Source organism: Anolis carolinensis, chromosome 2, assembly GCF_035594765.1.
Source record: "Anolis carolinensis isolate JA03-04 chromosome 2, rAnoCar3.1.pri, whole genome shotgun sequence".
Classification (NCBI taxonomy): Eukaryota; Metazoa; Chordata; class Lepidosauria; order Squamata; family Dactyloidae; genus Anolis; species Anolis carolinensis.
Genome location: NC_085842.1, coordinates 157,880,971 through 157,903,799, shown reverse-complemented (window position 1 = coordinate 157,903,799; position 22,829 = coordinate 157,880,971). Strand labels below are relative to the sequence as shown.

Below are 22,829 nucleotides of genomic sequence, written 5' to 3'. Positions count from 1 at the left end.
ATGCTTCTTTTCATGACGTCAAAAATGAGCTTTTTTGAGGTCACTGAGGCATTTTTTTTTCCATTCTAGGAATGGAAGATGCTCCTCATTGTGTGTCCATGAGAGTGAATGCATGCTGGTCTTGCATGCACTCACTCTCATGTACACACAACAAGGGGTATCTTGCCTAGTGTTTCACCTCTGTAGTGAGACCTAACCCCACCATTTTGGTGCAGGAAAATCAACACAAAAAAGGGCAGTGGCATCAGTTGTGATAACAGTTCATTTCTTGCTATTCCACCCAGAAAGCTTTGGCAGCTTTCTGAAGTGATCTCTTAATTAAGGTAGAAAATACCAGTGAGGGAAAAGAACAGAAACAGTGCCAAACAATTAGTTAAAAGCTCTATGAATATGAATCAATAAGGGAGCTAGCCTTTCTCAGTTGCTGTTGTTGTTGTTACCCTTTGGCTTTTACAGATGAAACAAAAATTGCAATCTAGAATGCTATCACGGAGTGAGAGAGATAGGACAAAGTTTGATGGATAAATGGTAACTTAAGGTAAAGCTAAAGGTTTTCCCCTGACATTAAGTCTAGTCATGTCTGACTCTGCGGGTTGGTGCTCATCTCCATTTTTAAACTGAAGAGCCAGTGTTGTCCGTAGACACCTCCAAGATCATGTGGCCGGCATGACTGCATGGAGCACTGTTATCTTCCTGCCGAAGCGGTACCTATTGATCTACTCACATTTGCCTGTTTTTGAACAGCTAGGCTGGCAGAAGCTGGGGTTTCTTACAGAATTTACAGAGACATTAAAAATTAAATTGGGTCTAGTCATTTTGTAGGCCAGTGACCTCCAGATGTCTGAAAGCTTATATCCATGATACAAATAGAACAACACTTGTTGAACCAGCAGTAAATTATAAAAGTACTAGCTGTGCCCGGCCACGCGTTGCTGTGGCGAAGTCTGGTGGTATGGGAAATAAAGCATTGAGGAATTGGTGGTAGTTAAGGTCAAGGGTCAAGGTTTTCCCCTGACGTTAAGTCCAGTCGTGACTCTGGGGGTTGGTGCTCATCTCCATTTCTAAGCCGAAGAGCCGGCGTTGTCCGTAGACTCCTCCAAGGTCATGTGGGATGACTGCATGGAGCGGCGTTACCTTCCCACCGGAGCAGTACCTATTGATGCACTCACATTTGCATGTTTTTGAACTTCTGGGTTGGCAGAAGCTGGAGCTAACAGTGGGGGCTCTCTCCGCTCCCCAATTCAAACCTGCGGCCTTTCGGTCCAGAAGTTCAGCAGCTCAGCGCTTTAACACGCTGCGCCATCCGGGGATATTATTTCCTAAAGGTTGTGAATATACAATATTTCTGATTGGTTTTTTTTGTCTGTTGGAGGCAAGTATGAATGCTGCAATTAGGAAAAATGATTAGGATGTAATGGCCTTGCAGCTTTAAAGCCTGGCTGTTTCCTCGCTGAGTGAATTTTTTGTTGGGAGGTGTTAGCTGGCCCTGATTCTTTCCTGTCTGGAATTCCCTTGTTTTCAGAGTGGTGTCCTTTGCGATATTTTATGTGCTTCTACTGTCTGTGGCCCTGAGAAAACAGAGGATTTGCCAGACTTTGGTGATGGGAATACTTTGTTGGGAGGTGTTAGCTGGCCCTGATTGTTTCCTGTGTGGAATTCCCCTGTTTATTTACTGTCCTGGTTTTAGAGATTATATTGTTCTGCATTATTCTATCCCAGTAATTATTTCATATTAAAGAAGAATCTCACTTATCCAACATTCGCTTATACAATGTTCTGGATTATCCAATGCAGTCTGCCTTTTCATAATCAATGTTTTTGTAGTCAGTGTTTTAAATTCATTGTGATATTTTAGTGGTAAATTTGTAAATACAGTACAGTAGAGTCTCACTTATCCAACATAAACGGGCCGGCAGAACGTTGGATAAGCGAATATGTTGGATAATGAGGAATTAAGGATAACGCTATTAAACATCAAATTAAGTTATGATTTTACAAATTAAGCACCAAAACATCATGTTAGACAACAAATTTGTCAGAAAAAGTAGTTCAGTACACAGTAATGCTATATAGTAATTACTGTATTTATGAATTTAGCACCAAAATATCACGATATATTGAAAGCATTGACTACAAAAATGCGTTGGATAATCCAGAACGTTGGATAAGCGAGTGTTGGATAAGTGAGACTCTACTGTAATTACAACATAGCATTACTGCGCATGGAACTACTTTTTCTGTCAAATTTGTTGTATAATATGATGTTTTGGTGCTTAATTTGTATAACGATTACTAATTTGATGTTTAATTGGCTTTTCCTGAATCCCTTCTTATTATCCAACATATTCACTTATCCTGCCGGCCTGTTTACGTTGGATAAGTGAGACTCTACTGTATATTTCTAATCTTATATTATCTGCTCAGAACTGGATTATATGAGGCCCCTTCTTCACAGCTGTATAAAATGCACACTGAAGTGGATTATATGGTAGTGCGGAGTCAAGATAATCCAGTTCAAAGCAGATAATATAAGATTATAAATGGGTTATATAGCTGTGTGGAAGGGCCTTGAGTCTACACTGCCATATAATCCAGTGCAAATTAGATAATCTGTGGAAGAGACCTAAGTGAGGCCTAACTCTGCCTGTCCCCTAACTGAACCCTGGCTGTCCCTTGGTTGCTAGGCAACCAAGTGGGCAGAGATTAGCCCTCTAAACTGGCAGCAATTGGATAAAAAAATTATTGCTCTCCCTCTAATTAGGACTTTATTTTTCTTTTCTTTTTGTTGTATCAACCTTGAGGCGTGGATGATGGGTTGTGTTGTCAAATTTTGAGGTTGGGGGGCCTGTACTTTTGTTGTTTTGTGAATTGCCGTGATGCCATCACTCTTTTATATATATAGATTGAAAATTAAACTAAAATTCATATATGTTTAGACTTGAGTCTTGAGTCCCATCTCCAAGGTATGCAAATACAAATGCAGCTATTCTAAAATCTGGAAGAAGAATCCAAATTACTTCTAGTTTCAAACATTTTGGATAAGGTATCCTCAGCCTGTAGCAGCAGGTTAAACCACTGACCTGATGAATTTGCTGACCAAAAGGTCGGCGATTTGAATCCAGGGAGTGGGGTGAGTTCCTGCTGTTAGCCCCAGCTTCTGATAACCTAGCAGTTAAAAAACATGCAAATGTGAGTAGATCAATAGGTACCCGTCTGGCGGGAAGGTAACAGCGCTCCATTCAGTCATGCTGGCCACATGACTTTGGAGGCGTCTACGGACAACACTGGCTCTTCGGTTTAGAATTGGAGATGAGCACAAACCCCCAGAGTCGGACACGACTGGACTTAATGTCAGGGGAAAACCTTTACCTTTACCTATACTCAGTTTGTGCATTATGTTTTGGGGCTATTGCTGCTTCTGGATTTTGGAATTTGTTGCATTTTGCAGATAAAGCAGTTGATTACTTCTAGATCTTTTGACTAAGTCAGAGTCAGGCTACTTTTATACAATTGGGATAGCTTGGCTAATGTTTCAGGAACTGTTATATCTCTCCCATTTATAAGTCAGAAAAAATAAGCCCAGTCTGCATCCTGGTGGTTACTGGGCCTCTTTCTGTTTTGTTACATTCAACAATAAGCAAGACAATATGCCTTAATATCTACATTATTTTCCTCCCTTTCCCTTCCTTGCACAGCACATGGGCATCGACCGTTCTCCACCTCGCAACTGGAAAGGAATTGGGATTTCCCTGCTGGTGGTTGCCATGCTGGCCTCCATTATCATTGTGGCCATCCTGATGCTCACGCCAGGTGAGAGGGCAACACCCGCTGAATGGGAACCCGCAAAAGTGGCAACCAGCTGGGAGACCTGAGAAAGAGTCATAAATCATAGATTAATGCAATCAGCCAGATGCAGTAATGTGAGTATAACTAGGACCCAGGGTCTTAGGCAGACCAGGATTAGAATTCCCACCTGGCAATGGAAATCCACTGCCAAAAAACCCTTAGGAATAAATCAGAATTGACTTGAAGGCATATAATAACAATGTGATAAACAAGTCAGAGTTAACTCAAAAACACAGAATAAATAAGTGGTAGCATTGGATTTTGAAATGAGATGCATTTTCAAAATATGTTGCCAGCCACAGTATTTGTTCACAGGGACATTGGCTTTTCCTGATGTTGAGAGAGTTTGGGCCTGCCCAAGGTTATCAAATGGGTTTCTATGACTGAGCTGGAATTCAAGCCGGTCTCCAGAATCCCAGTCCAACACTCAAACTACTCCACCACATTGGCTTCCTCAGTTCGGCAACCTTTCTCCAAAAGTTCAGCTTAATGGAAAAGGGGAAAGACTGCATTTGTCCAGTCTTATGCAATACAGTTGCCCCTTTGCTTTTGCAGTCTAGAGGTGCAGGACTATTGTGGAAAGGTGAATTAAAAAACTTTTTTAAACTTGAGAAAATATCTACTTAATAACCTCTGGATCCTCCAGTGTGACTCTGTGGTTCCCTTCTGGTAGAAACTGACCACTGGAGGTCCTAGAGATTCCTAGAAATATGATAGTCAATCCACAACAGTTAAATGTGCAAATTTGCTATATAATGACAAATTGTGTTGCTTGTTATGTACATGTTTAATATACTTTCGTTATCATAAAGTCAGTAAAATATGCTTTAAAGGACACAAGAAAAAGCAAAACTGGTTCCCTTTTCCACCCCAACGATAAAACAGCATTTAGAAAAACTTGTGTTTCAGATTGCCGCTCTCGTAATCCTTATGTCAACTTGATCAGTGGCCAGGCTAGCTGGGAAATACTAGGGTTTGGAGTTTTAAAAGTATGGTGTATGAACTCCAAGTTACAATTTTGTACAACAACTCTCAGAATTTCCTACACAGGCATCCAATATGGGTGCAGGGCATATGATGACCCAGCTAGTAATTCCTGTTTGTTTGTCTGTCTGTGTCTAGAAGACCCTCCGCTGGGCTACCGCACCCCACTGACACTTGCTGATCTGGAAAGTGATGAATTCCAACCTCAGCACCCCAAGGTGCATTGGCTGACAGGTATGTCATCTTGTTCCCTTCCCAGTGAGTGCCGGAATTTATTTATTATTTATTTATTTACAGTATTTATATTCTGCCCTTCTCACCCCGAAGGGGACTCAGGGTGGATCACAATGTACACATACAAGGCAAACATTCAATGCCATATGAACATAGAGACAAAGACAGACACAGAGGCAATTTAACCTTCTCCAGCTTCCAGCTTCCTGAGGGTATGCTCGATTCTGGCCACAGGGGAAGCAGCTGCTTCATCATCCACTGTGATGCCGACTTCCTCATTCCAAATGCTGCTGGACAATTTTTATGGAGTTGTAAATTAGTTAAATTAGCCTCCCCACATAGTGGTACCTAAATTTTCTACTTGATAGATGCAACTATCTTTCAGGTTGCTTAGGTCAACAATGAGCAGGGCTATTTTTTATTTTAATGGTCGGGTGCTCACTCTGACACGGGCTGGCCTCGAACGCATGACCTCTTCGTCATAGTGATTTATTGCAGCTGGCCACTAACCAGCCTGTGCCACCGCCCGGCCCGGAATTGCAACAGGCAATAACACTATGTAACATGATTTTTGCTCCTGGGTTATTAATGTTGTTTTTTAATTGGTCCTATCATAATAACATGGAAAAGGCTTATCAAACTGCAAAAAACCTTGTTTTTGCAGGACATCCTGCAGCACATTTTGCTATAGTTTTTCAATGAATATCTCATGGACTCGCCACCAATTCAACATAGTTTGTGGCAGCTATAAAAACGAAGTTTCTGGAGTAGAACAAATACTTTAAATGTAAGTGCCACACAATTAAAAAGGAAATAACAATTTCAGACCAGGAACAGATTTTTTTCCCCCAATTTTTGTTACATAGTGTTATTACTAATTTGTGTGGTATCACATTTCCCAAGTATTGCCATATCATACATCGAGAAGGAGAGGGTTTGTTTGTTTGTTTGTTTGTTCACATTATACAGGTTGAGCATCCCTTATCTGGAATTCCAAAATACTCCAAAATCCAAAATTGTCAACTTGAGGTAACTAAGATAGTGACACCTTTACTTCCTGGTGGTTCAATGTATGCAAACTTTGTTTCACGTGTCAAAATATTGAAAATATTGTGTACAATATTACCTTCAGATTTGTCAGGTTTATGAAATATGAATAAATTTTGTGCTTAGACTTGGGTCCCATCTCCAAGATATCTCATTACGTGCATGTATGCATATGCAATTATTCCAAAAAAATTTAAAATCCCAAATTCCAAGCACTTCTGGTACCAAGCATTTTAGATAAGAGATACTCAATAAATATCTTCAGGGAATCAATGACACTATGTGATTGAGCAGTTATCAACAAATTATTCTACGATTGCATACTGTGAGGAATATTCAATAATTATGGACTATTGTCATTTTTACCAACCTTTCAATTGAAGAACTTCTCATAAACATATCAAGATGGCACCCCAGCTTCTCCAATTGCATGGCATTAAACAAAAGGCCAAGACTGTTGTGGGTATTTGTTGGATATTGTTCCAAATTTTTAAAAATCTGTAGGAATCCTTTTCAATGTTTTTTGGACTGATAAACAAATGCCCTAATTATTCCTGACCCAGCTATAGCAGCGAGGAGTGTACTGGATGAGGAGTGTGAAAAAGCCTTTCATGGGCAACCCAAACACTTTTGCAACACAGGTTTGCAATACAAATATCAAGTAGGACAACTCTCCTGTGTGAAGCCATAGCTCCTTGTCATTCAACAGCTTTCCCTAACCTGATGGAATACAACAACCACCATCAGACACTACAGAATCCATCATTTTGTTCAAAACATAGTTTAATCTGGACAATAGTGACTTAGAATCCATAGCCAGGTATTAGATAAAGCAAAAAATAAACGGTAGAGATGGTCTGAGAAGGAAAATTCCTCCCTTATTTTCTTTCTTATTGATCACAAATGGTTTATTGCTTTTTCATGAACCTCTGCTTCCCACATAAGCACTAGAACATGACACTTTCTAGTTAAGATTAGCTCAGAGTAAGTAACCAATGCAGGTACAGTATAAGTAACAAAAGCCAATTTGTGCTTTTTTGTATTTGTGCAGATGATGAGTTAGTGGTGCTAAGTGACACAGGAACTATGACGAAGTGGCATGTGAGACAAAAGAACAGCACCCTTTTGGTGGAGGACAGAAATCTGGTGAGATCCAAAAGATACTATGGAGCCATTTATCAAGGTTGTTCCTATAAAAATTGAAAGCAAATTATCTTGCACAACATGTAAAAGTTACCTACTCTCTCCTGAATGGGACTGTTATTATCACTTACGTTAAAATGATAAAAATAATAACAATTGAATACATTACTAAAAATCTACATGCATAATAAAAGTGAAAATCTCTATGTGTGTATGTGGCGTAGGTGGCCGCTCAAACAGAAAGTCTCCAGCCTCCACAAACAGGCTATAGTTTCCAATGCTGTGGAACCACCAAGTCACTCCCTCCCAGGACATTGCAGGTTACAGCGAGCACATCCCAGTGTCCCTTTCTCTCTCTATTTGCATGACCCCGCCCACTGCCTCTCCCTTAACCCTCTCCTACTCTTTTCTATGGCACACAGAGGAATGGATCAGCAACTGAACATACTGGAGAGGGAGGTTTGGGGGATAATTCACCATTCATTTATAGGAGCTGTAGGGACTGGGAATCTGAACCCCACCAACAATAGGGTTTGGGGTGATTTGTCAGAGCGCGCGGTTTGGATAAAAACACATGTAGCAGAAGATCAACGAAGAATCACTGGCACCAATAAAGAGGCTGAAGCCTGTTTGGCTATCTACAAAAGATTTATTAACAAACGGATAACTCTCAAGACGATATATATACAGACAGAGTGCAGAGAGGCAGAGAGAAGAGGGCAGAACAGATAACAGAGGGAGCTATTTATAATCACCTCTGCTGTCTGATGCAATACACAGTTAACTCTTTACACACTTGCATAGTGGACAGCAGACAGTACATGATGCAATCTCCAGCTCACATTGCAACACTATAACTCAATTACATTTAAACAACTCTATATACAATCATTCCCACTTCAACATGATTGTCCTTGACATCCAGGAGTTATAGTTTACCCGTATTCAGAGAACACTGAACCCATCTGATGACAGATCTGGACTCAAATTGGCACACAGACCCAACATGGCCAACTGTGAATACTGGGGAAGTTTTGGGAGGGTTGACCCAAGATTTTGGGGAATTGTAGTTCACCCACATCCTTATGCATTTTCTAATGGGAGTATTCATAAAAAACAAAAGCAAAAACTGAGGTTTTTTTTCTAAGAAATAGCATAATATATGACCAAACTGATATTATCTAACAATAAAAAACAAACAAGGCCCTTTTCAAATAACCTGGTCACTGGTGGGTACCCAAGCTAGTAAAACATAAAAAGCCCTGTGTGAATAACAGTGTTACTTTTTTTTTTCATGTCAGGAGCAACCTGAGTCACTTCTGGTGTGAGAGAATTGGCCGTCTGCAAGGACGTTGCCCAGGGGACACCCAGATGTTTTTGATGTTTTTACCATCCTTGTGGGAGGATGTGTCCCAGCCCCTGCCTCTCGGCGCTCCCCGCATGGAGCTGGAGCTGATAGAGGGAGCTCATCCACGCTCTCCCCGGGTGGGATTCGAACCTGGCAGCCTTCAGGTCAGCAACCCAACCTTCAAGTCACAAGGCTTTAACCCACTACTTCACTGTGTTACTTTTAACACATTACTTTCAGGTTTTGCTTTACGCTGCCGATTATCAGTCTTTGAGCATCTGAAAGCCTAAGCCATCGAAATAATTAATCTTAGTCTCAAACGGGCTACAATTGTCTAATCTTATGAACATTCCCTTCCAAATGCTCCATTCATTTCCTATCTTGCACTTTCCTTGCTCTTCTGCAGCATTTTTTGAAAGCTTCCCACTTCCAACCATCTCCAGATCTGCAGTTCCTGCTTTTGGCTTGTGATGTACAGCAGGTAAGCCACAAGGGATATACACACATGCTTTCCAGGCAGGTTGTTCCACATCCAATGGGCAAGCAAGTGCATTGTAGAAAAACCACCGAGATTCTGGAAGTTCTGCAAAGCCAATAACCCTCTGAGAAAGTGTCAGGATTTATATCCCTCATAAAAGCTTGAAGGGGCCAGTGAGGGCTTGAATTGGCTGCCTTCCCCTGTTCTTGTCTTGGAGAATAATGAACCAGATGGATGTACAGAAATGCTGATGCACCAGCTTGATGGGCCCTTTTCATGCCAACTGTGAGGAGTTCATCTTGCTTCTCAAGCAATCCCTGGCCATTTAATTATGGATAAGACCATGAGCTCCTATATTGGTTATATCGACAAGATGAGATCTGCATGATCTTCTGCCTATGCATAATAAGAAGCCTTCTGAGTCAGATCAAAGGCCTCTCCAGTCCAATATCCTGTTTCTTGCAGCTAGATTACTATGAAAAGTACACAAGTAGGACACAAGCACAATAGAAACCTGCAACTGTTGTTCCTCGGCAAGTAGTACCCAAAGATATACCGTCTTTAAACCTGGGAGCTGCATACAGCCAACATGTCTATTAACCACAAATAGTTTTGTCCTCACAACATTTTCTAATCCTCCTGAGTCATCTCAGCTGGTGGTTATTTCTACATCCTGTAGGAACTAACTGCACAGCCATATAACCCAGAATATCAAGGCAGAAAATCCCACAATATCTGAGGGTTGTTGTATGTTTTCCGGGCTGTATGGCCATGTTCTAGAAGTATTCTCTTCTGACGTTTCGCCCACATCTATGGCAGGCATCCTCAGAGGTTGTGAGGTATGGAGAAACTAAGCAAGGAAGGTTTATATATATCTGTGGAAAGTCCAAGGTGAGAGAAGAAACTCTTTGTCAGTTGGAGGCCAGTGTGAATGTTGTAGTTAATCACCTTGATTAGCATTGAATAGCTTCATCTCTTGGCTTCTTCCTGCCTGGGGGAATCCTTTGTTCAGAATCGTTAGCTGCCCCTGGTACCCATGTCTGGAACTCCTCTGTTTTCAGAGTGTTGCTTCTTATTTACTGTTCTGATTTTTGAGTTTTTTTTAATACTGTAGCCAGATTTTGATCATTTTCATGGTTTCCTTCTTTCTGTTGAAGTTGTCCACGTGCTTGTGAATTTCAATGGCTTCTCTTTCGACAACACATCTCACAATATCTGCTTTGAACTGGGTTATCTGAGTCCACACTGCCATATATTCTAGTTCAAAGCAGGTAATGTGGAATTTTATTCAGCTGTGTGGAAGGGGCCTAAATGACCAACAATGAATATGAGGTGCTGAAGACTATTTTTGAGGAAGAAACTGGCAAAACCACCTTGTCAAAGAAAACCTTATGAAGTTAATGGGATCACCATAAGCCAACCACGATGAAGACACATAGCTCGCCTAAGTGAATGCCAAGAATCATTGGAGTCATTGGAGTAAATAGAGTGAGTCATTTTAGCCCTAAAAGTAGCTAGAACCAAACAAAGTATGTTAATGACTGGATTGGGGCTTGCCAAAGCCAAAGCAATCAGTCCTTGGCCAAAACCTATCTACCAACTCTACTGTAACAACCTCTTGGGGAGCAAATCTATGGCATACTACCCATTCATCATTAGGAGTGGCAACATGTTAATATCCTTCTGTCTATCTATATGACGCTAACACAATCTTTCTCTGTTTTATTCGCCTGTAGGTTTTCCGCTACTCTTTCATGGCTCGCTACCTGATCTATAATGTGGGCACCAGGTAGGCTATTTATTTATGTATCAGAAGCAAACTGAGGGTGCAGTTGTGGACCAGCCCGAGGAAATTTAAAGGGGTATGCAAATATTTTTTGCGCCCCCTCCCCTGCGCAGCAGGAGGCGTGGCCAGGACTGGCCCTGCCTCCCACGCCCTAACCCCGCCTCCCACGCCGGGCGGCCCCGCCTCCCGTGGCGCGGCCAACGTGGGAGGCGGGGCCAGGGTGCGTGGCACGGGAGGCAGAGCCAGACGTGGCCCCGCCTCCCGCGGGGCGCGCTCTGGCGCAGCCAAGCTGCGGCAGGAGTTCTTCCAGGCCGCAGCCTGAAAGGACTCCCGCTGCAGCGGGCGCGCCGTGGGAGGCGTGGCTGGTCCCGCCCCCCATGGGGTGCACCCTGGCCTGGCTGCGCCATGGCGCGCCCCGCGGGAGGCGGGGCCAGACCTGGCCACGCCTCTGCGTCACACGGCCCCGCCTCCGTCAGGTGTGGCCCCGCCTCCCAGGGGCTCAATAGCGCCCCTGGGAAGGTGGCGCCCAACGCGGGGGCGTGGCCAGCGTGCCGTGTTGGGCCGGGCCTGTTTGTGATATATTTAAAGTTAAGTTAAAAACTTGGCATTCTACTAAATGTCCTTTGCCCAGTAGCTGGCCACTTGGAGTGCCTCTGGTGTTGCTATAAGAAGGTCCTCCATTGTGCATGTGGCAGGGCTCAGGCTGCATTGTAATAGGTGGTCTGTTGTTTGCGCTTTTCCATACCCGCATGTGGTGGACTCCACTTTGTGGTCCCATTTCTTAAGGTTGGCTTAACACCCTTCTTCCTAGGGAAGCCAGAATGGCCTCCTCCCTGCTGTCCTTCTGGCGGCAGGCTAAAACCTTTTTATTCAGGCAGACTTTTAAAGAAGATCAAGTCAAGAGCTGCTGTGGTTGTTAAAATTCTGGATAAAGATATGGTTGTGGATGCAACTGTTAATAAAAATGTGCATGTTTGATTACTTTGCAAGATTCATTTCTATCGATAGGGCACAGATATCTATATAAAATGCTATAAGAATGGTATATATATATATATATATTAGAAAAACAACAACTTAAATGTATATACTCTCGTGTAGGTTTTAGCGTGTGTATTGTGGTATGCTAGTATATAGAGTATTTTCTTTACAGTCCCAACCGGGTACTAACTTATTGTGAAACATATAAAGCAAAACACACATAAACCTCCAACTGAAAACAGTCCACAATTATGGTATATATACAATTATACAACCTTATTGAGTAACATATAAAGTAAAGCATACATCAAACTCAACGGAAAACAGTCCACAGCTGTTGTGTGTATGTAGAACAAAACTATGCAACGCGGTCTTAACAAGTAATCCCGGGTACACTGCCTCGTTTCGGGAAGTCCTTCTTCAGGTTGTTGTTATTTATGTAAGGTCTTAAATAGTCTTTTGATGTATGGTATTTTTCTTCTTACTGAGATTCTCAGAATCTTCTGCGGTATGTTGTGGATTTATTGCTGTCTCTTTAATCTTAATTACTTGCTTGGTCCTGCTTCAGTTCAAGGCTTTTCAATGTAGTCAATTTCTAAACATAAACATAGGTACATACTAATAGTAACTATGATGGTTATACCAAAATAGATATGTATAAACACCTCATATGTTTTCCAATTCTTAATTTAGTACATAAAAGAGTTTACAAAAATACAATTGACTTACACGTCGTTACTCTTGCAGGGCTCTGTGTTTTTTCTCAAGTTGCAAGTGCCCTATGGCTTGCATGGTGAACTGAAATACTCAATTCACTAAAGATAACAGGTGAAATCAATCCTATCATTCAGTCCTTTGGGGAATACAGAGTTTAATTTAAAGGTCCAGAAAGACTCCCTTTGTAGAAGTCTTTTATTGTCTCCAATGGGTTTTACCTTCTCTATTACAAAGAACTTAAAACTCTCATCAGAATGAGCTTTTTCTTGAAAATGTGTGTATAGAGTAGAGTCTGTGCATCCATTCCTGATTCTGGATTTGTGTTCTTGTATCCGTGTTCTCAATGCCCTAGAGGTCATCCCTACATATAACAATTTACATGGACATATAATCAAATATATGACATTTTCAGATGCACATGTAGTAAAGTGTCTTAATGTGATGTGAAGATGGAGTATGGGGTATATATCATCTTGAGTTCTTAGGGATTGCTTACAACAGTTACAATGGCCACATGGATAATGTCCTTTTTTGTTTAGGCTTACTGTAGTAGTGGGAGTAATGAGATCTGCATGTACTAGAAAGTTTCTGAAATTTCTAGATCTTTTGTGGGCTACCATAGGTGGTTTTTCACAGCCGTGGATCTCGTGTATTAGATGCCAATGTCTATTGACGATATTCTTAATTTTGGATGATAGTGGTGTGAGTGTAAGTGGCCAGATGATACGATCCTTACTAGGCTTAGTTTGTTCTTGTAGTAGGACACTTCTATTGACCCTTTGAGCTCTTTTGACTGCTGAGTCTACAATTCTTTCAGGGTATCCCCTCATCTTCAGTGCCTGTTTGAAGGGGTCTATGATAAATTCGAAGTCTTCCTGTAGGCTGGTGTTGCGTTTTAATCTTAATAGTTGATTGTATGGTAAGTTAGATTTCAAAGAGTGATGGTGGAAACTGTTAAAGTGTAATAAGGAGTTTCTATCAGTAGGTTTGGTGTAGTTTTTGACGTAAAGTCTATTTGATTTCCTGAATACACACACATCTAAAAAATTGATCTTATTACGGTCACATGTATCTGTAAATTTAATGTGGTCATGTATGGTATTAATCCATGTTCTAAAATGTGATGCTGCAGTATCAGACCGGATCATGTCAGGGGAGATCTATTGCCAACCTATTTGTTGCCTACCTTGAGACAAAATTCATTTACAACAGCACATACAATCTAGATCTCCCGACATGATCTATTATGGACGATACATTGATGACATCTTCTCAATTTTCCGGTCTGATACAATTGGAGACAATAAAAAACTTCTTCTACAAAGGGAGTCTTTCTTGACCTTTAAATTAAACTCTGTATTCCCCAAAGGACTGAATGATAGGATTGATTTCACCTGTTATCTTTAGTGAATTGAGTATTTCAGTTCACCATGCAAGCCATAGGGCACTTGCAACTTGAGAAAAAACACAGAGCCCTGCAAGAGTAACGACGTGTAAGTCAATTGTATTTTTGTAAACTCTTTTATGTACTAGATTAAGAATTGGAAAACATATGGGGTGTTTATACATATCTATTTTGGTATAACCATCATAGTTATTATTAGTATGTACCTATGTTTATGTTTAGAAATTGACTACATTGAAAAGCCTTGAACTGAAGCAGGACCAAGCAAGTAATTAAGATTAAAGAGACAGCAATAAATCCACAACATACCGCAGAAGATTCTGAGAATCTCAGTAAGAAGAAAAATACCATACATCAAAAGACTATTTAAGACCTTACATAAATAACAACAACCTGAAGAAGGACTTCCCGAAACGAGGCAGTGTACCCGGGATTACTTGTTAAGACCGCGTTGCATAGTTTTGTTCTACATACACACAACAGCTGTGGACTGTTTTCCGTTGAGTTTGATGTATGCTTTACTTTATATGTTACTCAATAAGGTTGTATAATTGTATATATACCATAATTGTGGACTGTTTTCAGTTGGAGGTTTATGTGTGTTTTGCTTTATATGTTTCACAATAAGTTAGTACCCGGTTGGGACTGTAAAGAAAATACTCTATATACTAGCATACCACAATACACACGCTAAAACCTACACGAGAGTATATACATTTAAGTTGTTGTTTTTCATATATATATATATATATATATATATATATATATATATATATACCCCATTCTTATAGCAAGATTCATTTCTAGCCAGATAGAAATATACATCCCTTGTTTGTTTCTCCTCCCTCTTTACCCCTTTCCTCTTTCTCATTCACATGTAACTCAGATCCATAGAGCCTTGATTAAAGTGGAGCAGAGGGCAGCATAAGATGTCCTAGTATATTGATTCCGATTGCTATGCTTTCAAGTAATTCTTTTGCAAGGAAGTGGCCTAATATTTATTTTCTCTTCAAGAGAAACCAGCCTCCCAGACCTGCCTAAAGCAGACACAACACATCTACAATATGCAGCCTGGGGAGCCCGGGATAATCAGTTAGTAGGTATCCATTCCATTTTTTACATTCTATTAAGACAGGCTGTCTTGACCTGGAGCTTACTCTGGTTAATTAGTCATTTTAAAAAACCTTTAGCCTGTAAGTTCCTGTAGAGAGCCAGTAGCTGAGAGAGCTTTCTCCCCAAACCAGTAAACCCAGCACACTGTTCTTATCAGGCAGTCCTGGATACTGAGGGCCTGCTGTAATTATTTATTGATGGCTGGGATATCCATTTTGGCCAACTGCTTTCTTCTAGACATCTGGCTGGCTCCAGGTTCAAGGAGACATTGGGCAAAGGCTTCTCTGGTGAGCCCTGTGCTCTGTACATTAGGCATTTCTAAGCAACTGAAAGTGTTTCTATACTGACACTATAATACAGCTTGGAACTGCTTCAAAAGGAAAGCATGGCAACAGTAAATATTTCACTGCAAGGTGATTAGACTGACAAAACAAACAATAAACAGCATGAGTAAATTAAAGAGTATACCCATGTTATGTAGCCGTTATGTTTGTCATATTTATATTTTATCGCTTATCTCCATTTTTATTTAAATATTTTCTGGTGCTTGAGCCTACCTTTTTTCTCTTCAGTTGCTATAACTGAGTGAATGTCTTTGCCTTTATTTTATTTTTTTTTGGGGGGGGGGGGACCATACATCCCTGAGGCAGAGGTTGACATAATTACATTTTTGGACTACATCTCCTAGAATTTGGAGTATATCTCCTAGAATTCTGGTAATTGTTGTCCTAAAACAGCATTTTCCAAGCCTTGTCTTGAAGAGGATTGGAAAATGTTATTTTTTTTATTACAAATAGATCAGAACTTGTTAAATCTTTTCCATCCGTGAACCCTTTCTGCCCAAGACATTTTTATGCAATCCCAGTGTATAGGTATACAAACCAAACATTTATTGATAGATCAGCATTTGCAAGCCTCACGAAACAGACTGATTTTCCTTTTTATGAAGAACAGCTGAAGCATTTTCTGCAGAGTTCACTGTAAACGCTGCACGTTGTTGCTTATAGATTTATATAAATGTCTAAAACAACTACTGGGTGGCATTTGGAAAAGTGTTATTGTTGCCAATTTTTTCATGAATCCAGCATTGAGTAAAGAGGACCCCATTTGGGGTTGGGGCCCACAGTTTAAGAAGCAGTGGTCTAAATGACTGGAGAAGAAAAAAAAATTCTTTGAGCTCTCCTACACTGAAGAATTAGTTTCCTGGCGAAGCAATTGTCTGGGAAAAGGAGATGATCCAGATGAGCTGATCCATTCATAGTACTGACTTTTGTCTATTCCTAGGTATTTGTTTTGGATAATGACATTTACTATCAACCTGGTGTCACCAGTCGGGCCAAGCGGATCACTTCATCTGGGCGCCAAGGAGTTATCTTCAATGGGATTTCTGACTGGTTATATGAAGGTGAATGAGACCAAAAAAAATGTGGGACCATGTTAATTTTGCCAGGTACCTTGAGACAACAATCTAGGGCAGCTTTCCTCAAGATGCTTAGGTGACCTCCAAATGTCCATGCTGCCTGAGGATAATGAGGATCGTACTCTAACACATTGGGATGACATCAAGTTGAGGGAAGCTTGTCCTAGAAGTGATGTGTCATTTCTAATAAGAAAAAGCACGAATGAACATTGTAATAGAAGAAACCTCACTTTGATTCCTCTCTCCTTAACTCTGTGTATCTGAAGTGGTGGTTAAAAGAAGCAGAACTGCTCCAGTCAGGGTCAATTTATACTTTCTGCAGGTTTCTTAAGAACTCAGCAATACATGAGCCAAGGTTTCATTTGGTTTAATTATAGTTAAATAAGATGTTCTGTAGTGTAATGAATAGCATCCAATACCCTCCAATTGTCCACATTTGGTAGGGAGAATCTCACTTTTTCAACTGATTTGTAAACTTTCCCTACTTCTCTCTCATCCTGCCACTTTGTCCTAAGATTCACCTGCTGCAAATTAAGTTCAAAATGCAAAAGTTGTTTGCACTCAATTAGCCCATCAAAGAGAGGAATTGGTAGGATCTTAGTCTTCCCTGTGGACCCAGGCAAAAACATGATGCTTGGGCCTCTCCTAGCTTGTCTGTTCTTCCTCAGAAATAAAATTTGTCATCTTGACACTGATCTGGCTTAGCCAAATGTCTTCTGGTTTTCATCTGTGAAATCTTGAAAGATACAACATTAGACAGTTATATAGCTGGAGTTTATTGAACAATCCCATAATTAGATTGATGGAGCAATGGCAGATTTTTTTTATTTATTCAGTATATCTACCTTTCTTCCGGGAGCCACTGGTGACACAGCGGGTTAAACCGCTGAGCTGCTGAACTTGCTGACCAAAAGATCGCCAGTTCGAATCCGGGGAGTGGAGTGAGCTCCCGCTCTTAGCCTCAGCTTCTGCCATCCTAGCAGTTCAAAACATGTAAATGTGAGTAGATCAATAGGTACCACTCCAGCAGGTAACAGTGCTCCATGCATTCATGCTGGCCACATGACCTTGGAGGTGTCTACAGACAACGGTGGCTCTTCGGCTTAGAAATGGAGATGAGCACCAACCCCCAGAGTCGGACATGACTAGACTTAATGTCAGGGGAAAACCTTTATCTTTACCGTTACCTTATCTTTCTTCCAGCACAAAACCTAAGGCAGAAGGTCTGTCTGTAGAGATATAAAACTCTGGATAAATTAGCTGGATAGAGAGTTTATGTTAGAATCCAGAAGAGAATCTCAGAGAAATGTACAAAGTCCCCCAGACCTCCACCAACAGAAAAACTGTCCAGTGAGTTCCTTTCTCCAGCCTGACCATCCTGTATATCTACCTAGGATGAGTGGGTGGGTGAATTTCAGCAGAGAGGTTCCCACATGGCTTTCATGCTGGGTGTCCCTTTCTTCCCAAGAGGAGATCCTGCAATCAGCCTCTGCGCACTGGTGTTCCCCCCCTGATGGCGTTTGGCTGGCTTATCTTAGCATCAATGACTCCATGGTTCCCAAGATGGAGCTGCCCCGCTTCCTGGGAGGAAACTACCCAGCCAGCCAGCACTACCCGTACCCGAAGGTAGGTCCAACCCCCATTTCCACCCAACTGGAAAGAAGAGGTTGTACATCTCTCACAAGTGCACTTTCTAGGAAAGTCCAGATTTATGTGGTTGGGGCCCTGGAGCCGTTCCAAAATCAGGGGCCCTTTTATGCTGCATGTTTGATCAACAGGAATAGCAGAGGAAAGAAGTACTGTATTTCTTCAATTGTAAGATACCATTGAACCAGGAAAGCACCCTAATTTCCGTACCACCACCACCAACAAAAATACATAAGATATACCTGCAATTCTGACACGCACCATTTTTAGAGATGTTTATGTAGGGGAAAAGTGCTTCTTAGAAGATTTGTCATGTAGCAAATAAATTGGACATGAAATCTCTGCACTATTTCCATAGTCAAGCTCCAAAAATCCCTTCCACCTCTTTCTTCCTAAACATAACATTTTCTCAATTGTGATTGGCTAGTCCTGTCCAGACTTGCTCTTCACAGACAATGCCTCCTTTTTGACATTGGGCTCCCTCAGCCAGCAAGGGCCCTGGAGCAATTGTACCATTTGAACTATTAATAATCTTTACACTACAATACAGCCCCCGTATCTGTGGGATAGGTACCCATGGCTTCATTTATCCATGTTTGACAAAATATTCTTCTCTAGGTGTTTTCAAGGTCCTCCAGTGCAACTCTGTGGCATTTTTGAGCCTGAAGTTCTTCATTTCAATAGGGTTAACTGTTATCCACAGTTTTCCATATCCATGCAAAGTCCAAGAATATATTCCCCATGGATACAAGGATCATATCCTACTGCCACTCCCAGCAACATATCCTTTCTGTATCTAATTCAGGACTGCCAAAATTGCATTTCTTTACACCTCACCAAGAGGGCTGATCCATATCCAGTATAACATCATCATCATCATTGGGAGCCCTCGTGGCTGAATATGATTGTCTTCCAAGGGTAGAGTTTTGGCAGTGAGTCCATAAGTGACTGTTCAGGATCCACATGGTCTTTCACAATGAGTGCATTGATGTCCAGATGGAAAGCGATCACAACAAGGATTTACTTGACATGCCTTCCTTGCAGCACTTTTCCCCCTTCCGCCCCGAATTTGTGCCTCTTCAAATTCCATAGCACTGTTGTATCAAATTCAACAGACCCTTATCATAGCCATAATCAGGCATGTGCTCTTTAGATGTGTTAAACCCCATAATCACTGGTAATGGTACCTGGAGAAGATGTAGTTGAGGAACCTGGAAATCATTGTTTTGGGAGTGGCTGCCCTATAGGCTCCCTGCCTCAGTTAACTGTTTTACATAATCTGGTGATATTTCTCAGTTTGAGCAAAAAAGCCCTACAGGGATATGATTTCTGTTCTACCACTGGCTTAACTGTTTGTGATTTTTAAAGCTTTAATTACAGTTCATGTTATTTTGCCTTGACAGTTTTTAAAACCCTGAGGTTTTGCCTTTATTTTCCTTCTATCTTCTTGGCTTCCTCTTTTTCCTGTTGTTTTCTTTTTTCTGCGCAGGCTGGCCAACCCGTCCCATCTGTTCGGCTTTTCGTGGTGAATCTTTCTGGGCTGCTTCGCTCATTGGAGCTCCTCCCTCCTGAACCCCTCCAGGGAAGGTGAACTGGGACAGTTTCTATCTTTAACTATTCTATTTGGTGTTTTTTTTAAGTGACGTCTTTTTAAATTATTGTAAGCAGATATAAATACCGAAATGGGAAAAAGATGGGATATAAATACAGTAGAGTCTCACTTATCCAACATAAACAGGCCAGCAAAATGTTGGATAAGTGAATATGTTGAATAATAAGGAGAGATTAAGAAAAAGCCTATTAAACATCAAAATAGGTTATGATTTTACAAATTAAGCACCAAAACATCATTATACAACAAATTTGACAGAAAAAGTAGTTCATTACACATTAATACTATGTAGTAATTACTGTATTTACGAATTTAGCACCAAAATATCACAATGCATTGAAAACATTGACTACAAAAATGCGTTGGATAATCCAGAATGTTGGATAAGTGAGACTCTACTGTAAATAGAACTATAGCAATAATAATAAGGGATGGCAGGAGTCGAAATCTAAACTGATGTGGCCAGCCTTGAGTGCTGTGTTGGGAGAAGCATGGGATATAAAGAAAGTAAATAAGGAGAAGAAAGCTTTAGGGGGTGCAATGGTTTTCCTGCTGTGTAGCATCCACTGGAGCCAGAAAACAAGGTCTAGTTGCTTTTTCAAACTGTGTCTGTGTCTCTGTGTGAAATAAATATCCCATTCTCTAAATCAATGTGACTTTGAAAATGCTAAGAAAACCAACCACAGGTAGGGAAAGCATTTCATATTCTTATAGAATTGTGGGATTATATGATTATAGAGTTGTAAGAGACTCAAGGACCACCCACTCCAACCTCATTCTATAGTACAAAACATATACTGTATATACTTGAGTATAAGCCTAGTTTTTCAGCCTTTTTTTAATACTGAAAAAGCCCCCCTCGGCTTATACTCGGGTGAGGGTCCTAGTTGGCTTATATTTGGGTCAGCTTATACCCAAGAATATATGGTAATTTATTATTTTTCTCTATTATTATTGGTATTATTACATTTATTATTTTTCTCTATTATTGTTGCTACTATTACATTTATTTTACTCTATTTTATTATTATTAATACATTTACTACTTCACTCTGATCTTATTATTATTATTACATTTATTATTTTACTCTATTTATTATTATATGTATTATTTTCCTGTATTTATTATTATTTTTATTATTATTACATGTATTATTTTACTCTATTATTATTAAAAGGATACATATGCACATTTTCATTGAAGAAGATGAGAATAATGATTTAATGAGAGCTGGACAGTCTTATCTTAAATTTGAGCCTTATGTAAATATTCAAAAACATTTAACCTACTGATGCCTCAATTAATGTAATTTTATTGGTATCTATTTTTATTTCTGAAATTTACCACCCTCGGCTTATACTGGAGTCAATGTTTCCCCAGTTTTTTTGTGGTAAAATTAGGTGCCTCGGCTTATATTCGGGTCGGCTTATACTCGAATATATACGGTAATCAAAGCACCGCAGCCTCTGCTAAAAAAAACCTCCAGAGAAAGAAATCCCACCACACTATAAGGTAGTATTTTTCACTATTGAACGGCCTTACTGTCAGAAAGTTCTTCCTAATATTCAGGTAGAATCAGTTTTCCTACATTTTTAATCCGTTTCTCCATATTGTCTCTGGAGCATTAGAAGACAAGCTTACTCCATCTACAATATACTATGTTAAGTGGTAGCAAACGTTCACAGTGGGTAATGACATATAAGAGCATGTGGTGCATCTCCTCATTTTCTGCTGGGAAGAATGTGCAAGATCAGAGGCAGATCCTGCCTGCCACCCACCAGAAAGGCACAGAGTAAGAAATGTTAGAAATTCTGGATAGAATCATAGAATCCTAGAGTCGGAAGAGACTTTGTGGGCCATCCAATCCAACCCCCTGCAAGAAGCAGGAAAACCTCATTCAAAGCACCCTCGACAGATGGCCGTGTAGCCTCTGCTTAAAAACCTCCAATGAAGGAGCCTCTACCACACACTGGGGCAGAGAGTTCCACTGCTGAACAGCTCTCACAGTGAGGAAGTTATTCCTAATGTTCAGGTGGAATCTCCTTTCCTGTAATTTGAAGTCATTGTTCCATGTCCAGGGCAGCAGAAAACAAGCTTGCTCCCTCCTCCCTATGACTTCCCCTCACATAGTTATACATGGCCCTCATCATGTCTCCTCTCAGTCTTCTCTTCCGCAGGCTAAACATGCCCAGTTCTCTAAGCCACTCCTCATAGGGCTTGTTCTCCAGGCCATTGATTATTTTAGTCACCCTCTTCTGGACACATTCCAGCTTGTCAACATCTCCTTTCAATTGCGGTGCCCAGAATTGGACATAGTATTCCAGATGTGGTCTGATCAAGGCAGAACGGGGGGGGGGGCATGATTTCTCTGGATCTAGACACTAGGCTCCTATTTATGCAGACAAAAATCCCATTGGCTTTTTTAGTTGCTGCATCACATTGTTTGCTCATGTTCAGGGCCATAGCCAGAAAAAAAATGGGGGAGGGGACTTTTTTTTAGCGAATCATGAAGAGTAGTTTCATAACACAAAATAATTTAGAAATCAGGCTCCATCAATAAACTTCAGTGGACACTCAAGACAGATAAACTTCAGTGGACACTCATGGGGATTTGGTTGATCAGTCAAAATTCATGAATAAACCAGTTAAAAAAAAATGACAAATTTCAGGGGGGCGGGTTGAACACCTAACCTCCCCCTCTTGGCTACAGCTCTGCTCCTGTTTAACTTAGAATCATAGAATCATAGAATAGTAGAGTTGGAAGAGACCACATGGGCCATCTAGTCCAACCCCCTGCTAAGAAGCAGGAAATCGCATTCAAAGCACCCCCGACAGATGGCCATCCAGCCTCTGCTTAAAAGCCTCCAAGGAAGGAGCCTCCACCACGGCCCCGGGGAGAGAGTTCCACTGTCGAACAGCCCTCACAGTGAGGAAGTTCTTCCTGATGTTCAGGTGGAATCTCCTTTCCTGTAGTTTGAAGCCATTGTTCCGTGTCCTAGTCTGCGGGGCAGCAGAAAACAAGCTTGCTCCCTCCTCCCTATGACTTCCCTTCACGTATTTGTACATG

The 22,829-nt window shown here is 40.8% G+C and overlaps 1 protein-coding gene and 2 long non-coding RNA genes across 4 annotated transcripts in view; 2 read left to right on the top strand and 1 right to left on the bottom strand.

Annotated features, from left to right (window-relative positions):
- The window catches only part of LOC103277779 (inactive dipeptidyl peptidase 10), a 52,384-nt gene that overhangs the window by 8,125 nt on the left and 21,430 nt on the right, over positions 1-22,829 (top strand). For both annotated transcript variants that reach the window (XM_062970936.1, XM_062970935.1), the window contains exons 2-10: positions 3,696-3,810; positions 4,969-5,064; positions 7,163-7,257; positions 9,009-9,083; positions 10,817-10,869; positions 14,984-15,065; positions 16,367-16,487; positions 17,971-18,128; positions 19,639-19,736. In XM_062970936.1, the coding sequence (XP_062827006.1) occupies positions 3,696-3,810; positions 4,969-5,064; positions 7,163-7,257; positions 9,009-9,083; positions 10,817-10,869; positions 14,984-15,065; positions 16,367-16,487; positions 17,971-18,128; positions 19,639-19,736 (893 nt within the window). The remainder of the gene's footprint in view (positions 1-3,695; positions 3,811-4,968; positions 5,065-7,162; positions 7,258-9,008; positions 9,084-10,816; positions 10,870-14,983; positions 15,066-16,366; positions 16,488-17,970; positions 18,129-19,638; positions 19,737-22,829) is intronic.
- Positions 11,965-12,721, bottom strand: LOC134296314 (uncharacterized). The gene is made up of 2 exons (XR_010003015.1): positions 12,577-12,721; positions 11,965-12,442 (listed from the first exon to the last, which is right to left on the bottom strand). It is a non-coding gene; the product is annotated as an uncharacterized LOC134296314 (long non-coding RNA).
- LOC134296313 (uncharacterized) lies at positions 13,872-14,669 on the top strand. The gene is made up of 2 exons (XR_010003013.1): positions 13,872-14,057; positions 14,192-14,669. It is a non-coding gene; the product is annotated as an uncharacterized LOC134296313 (long non-coding RNA).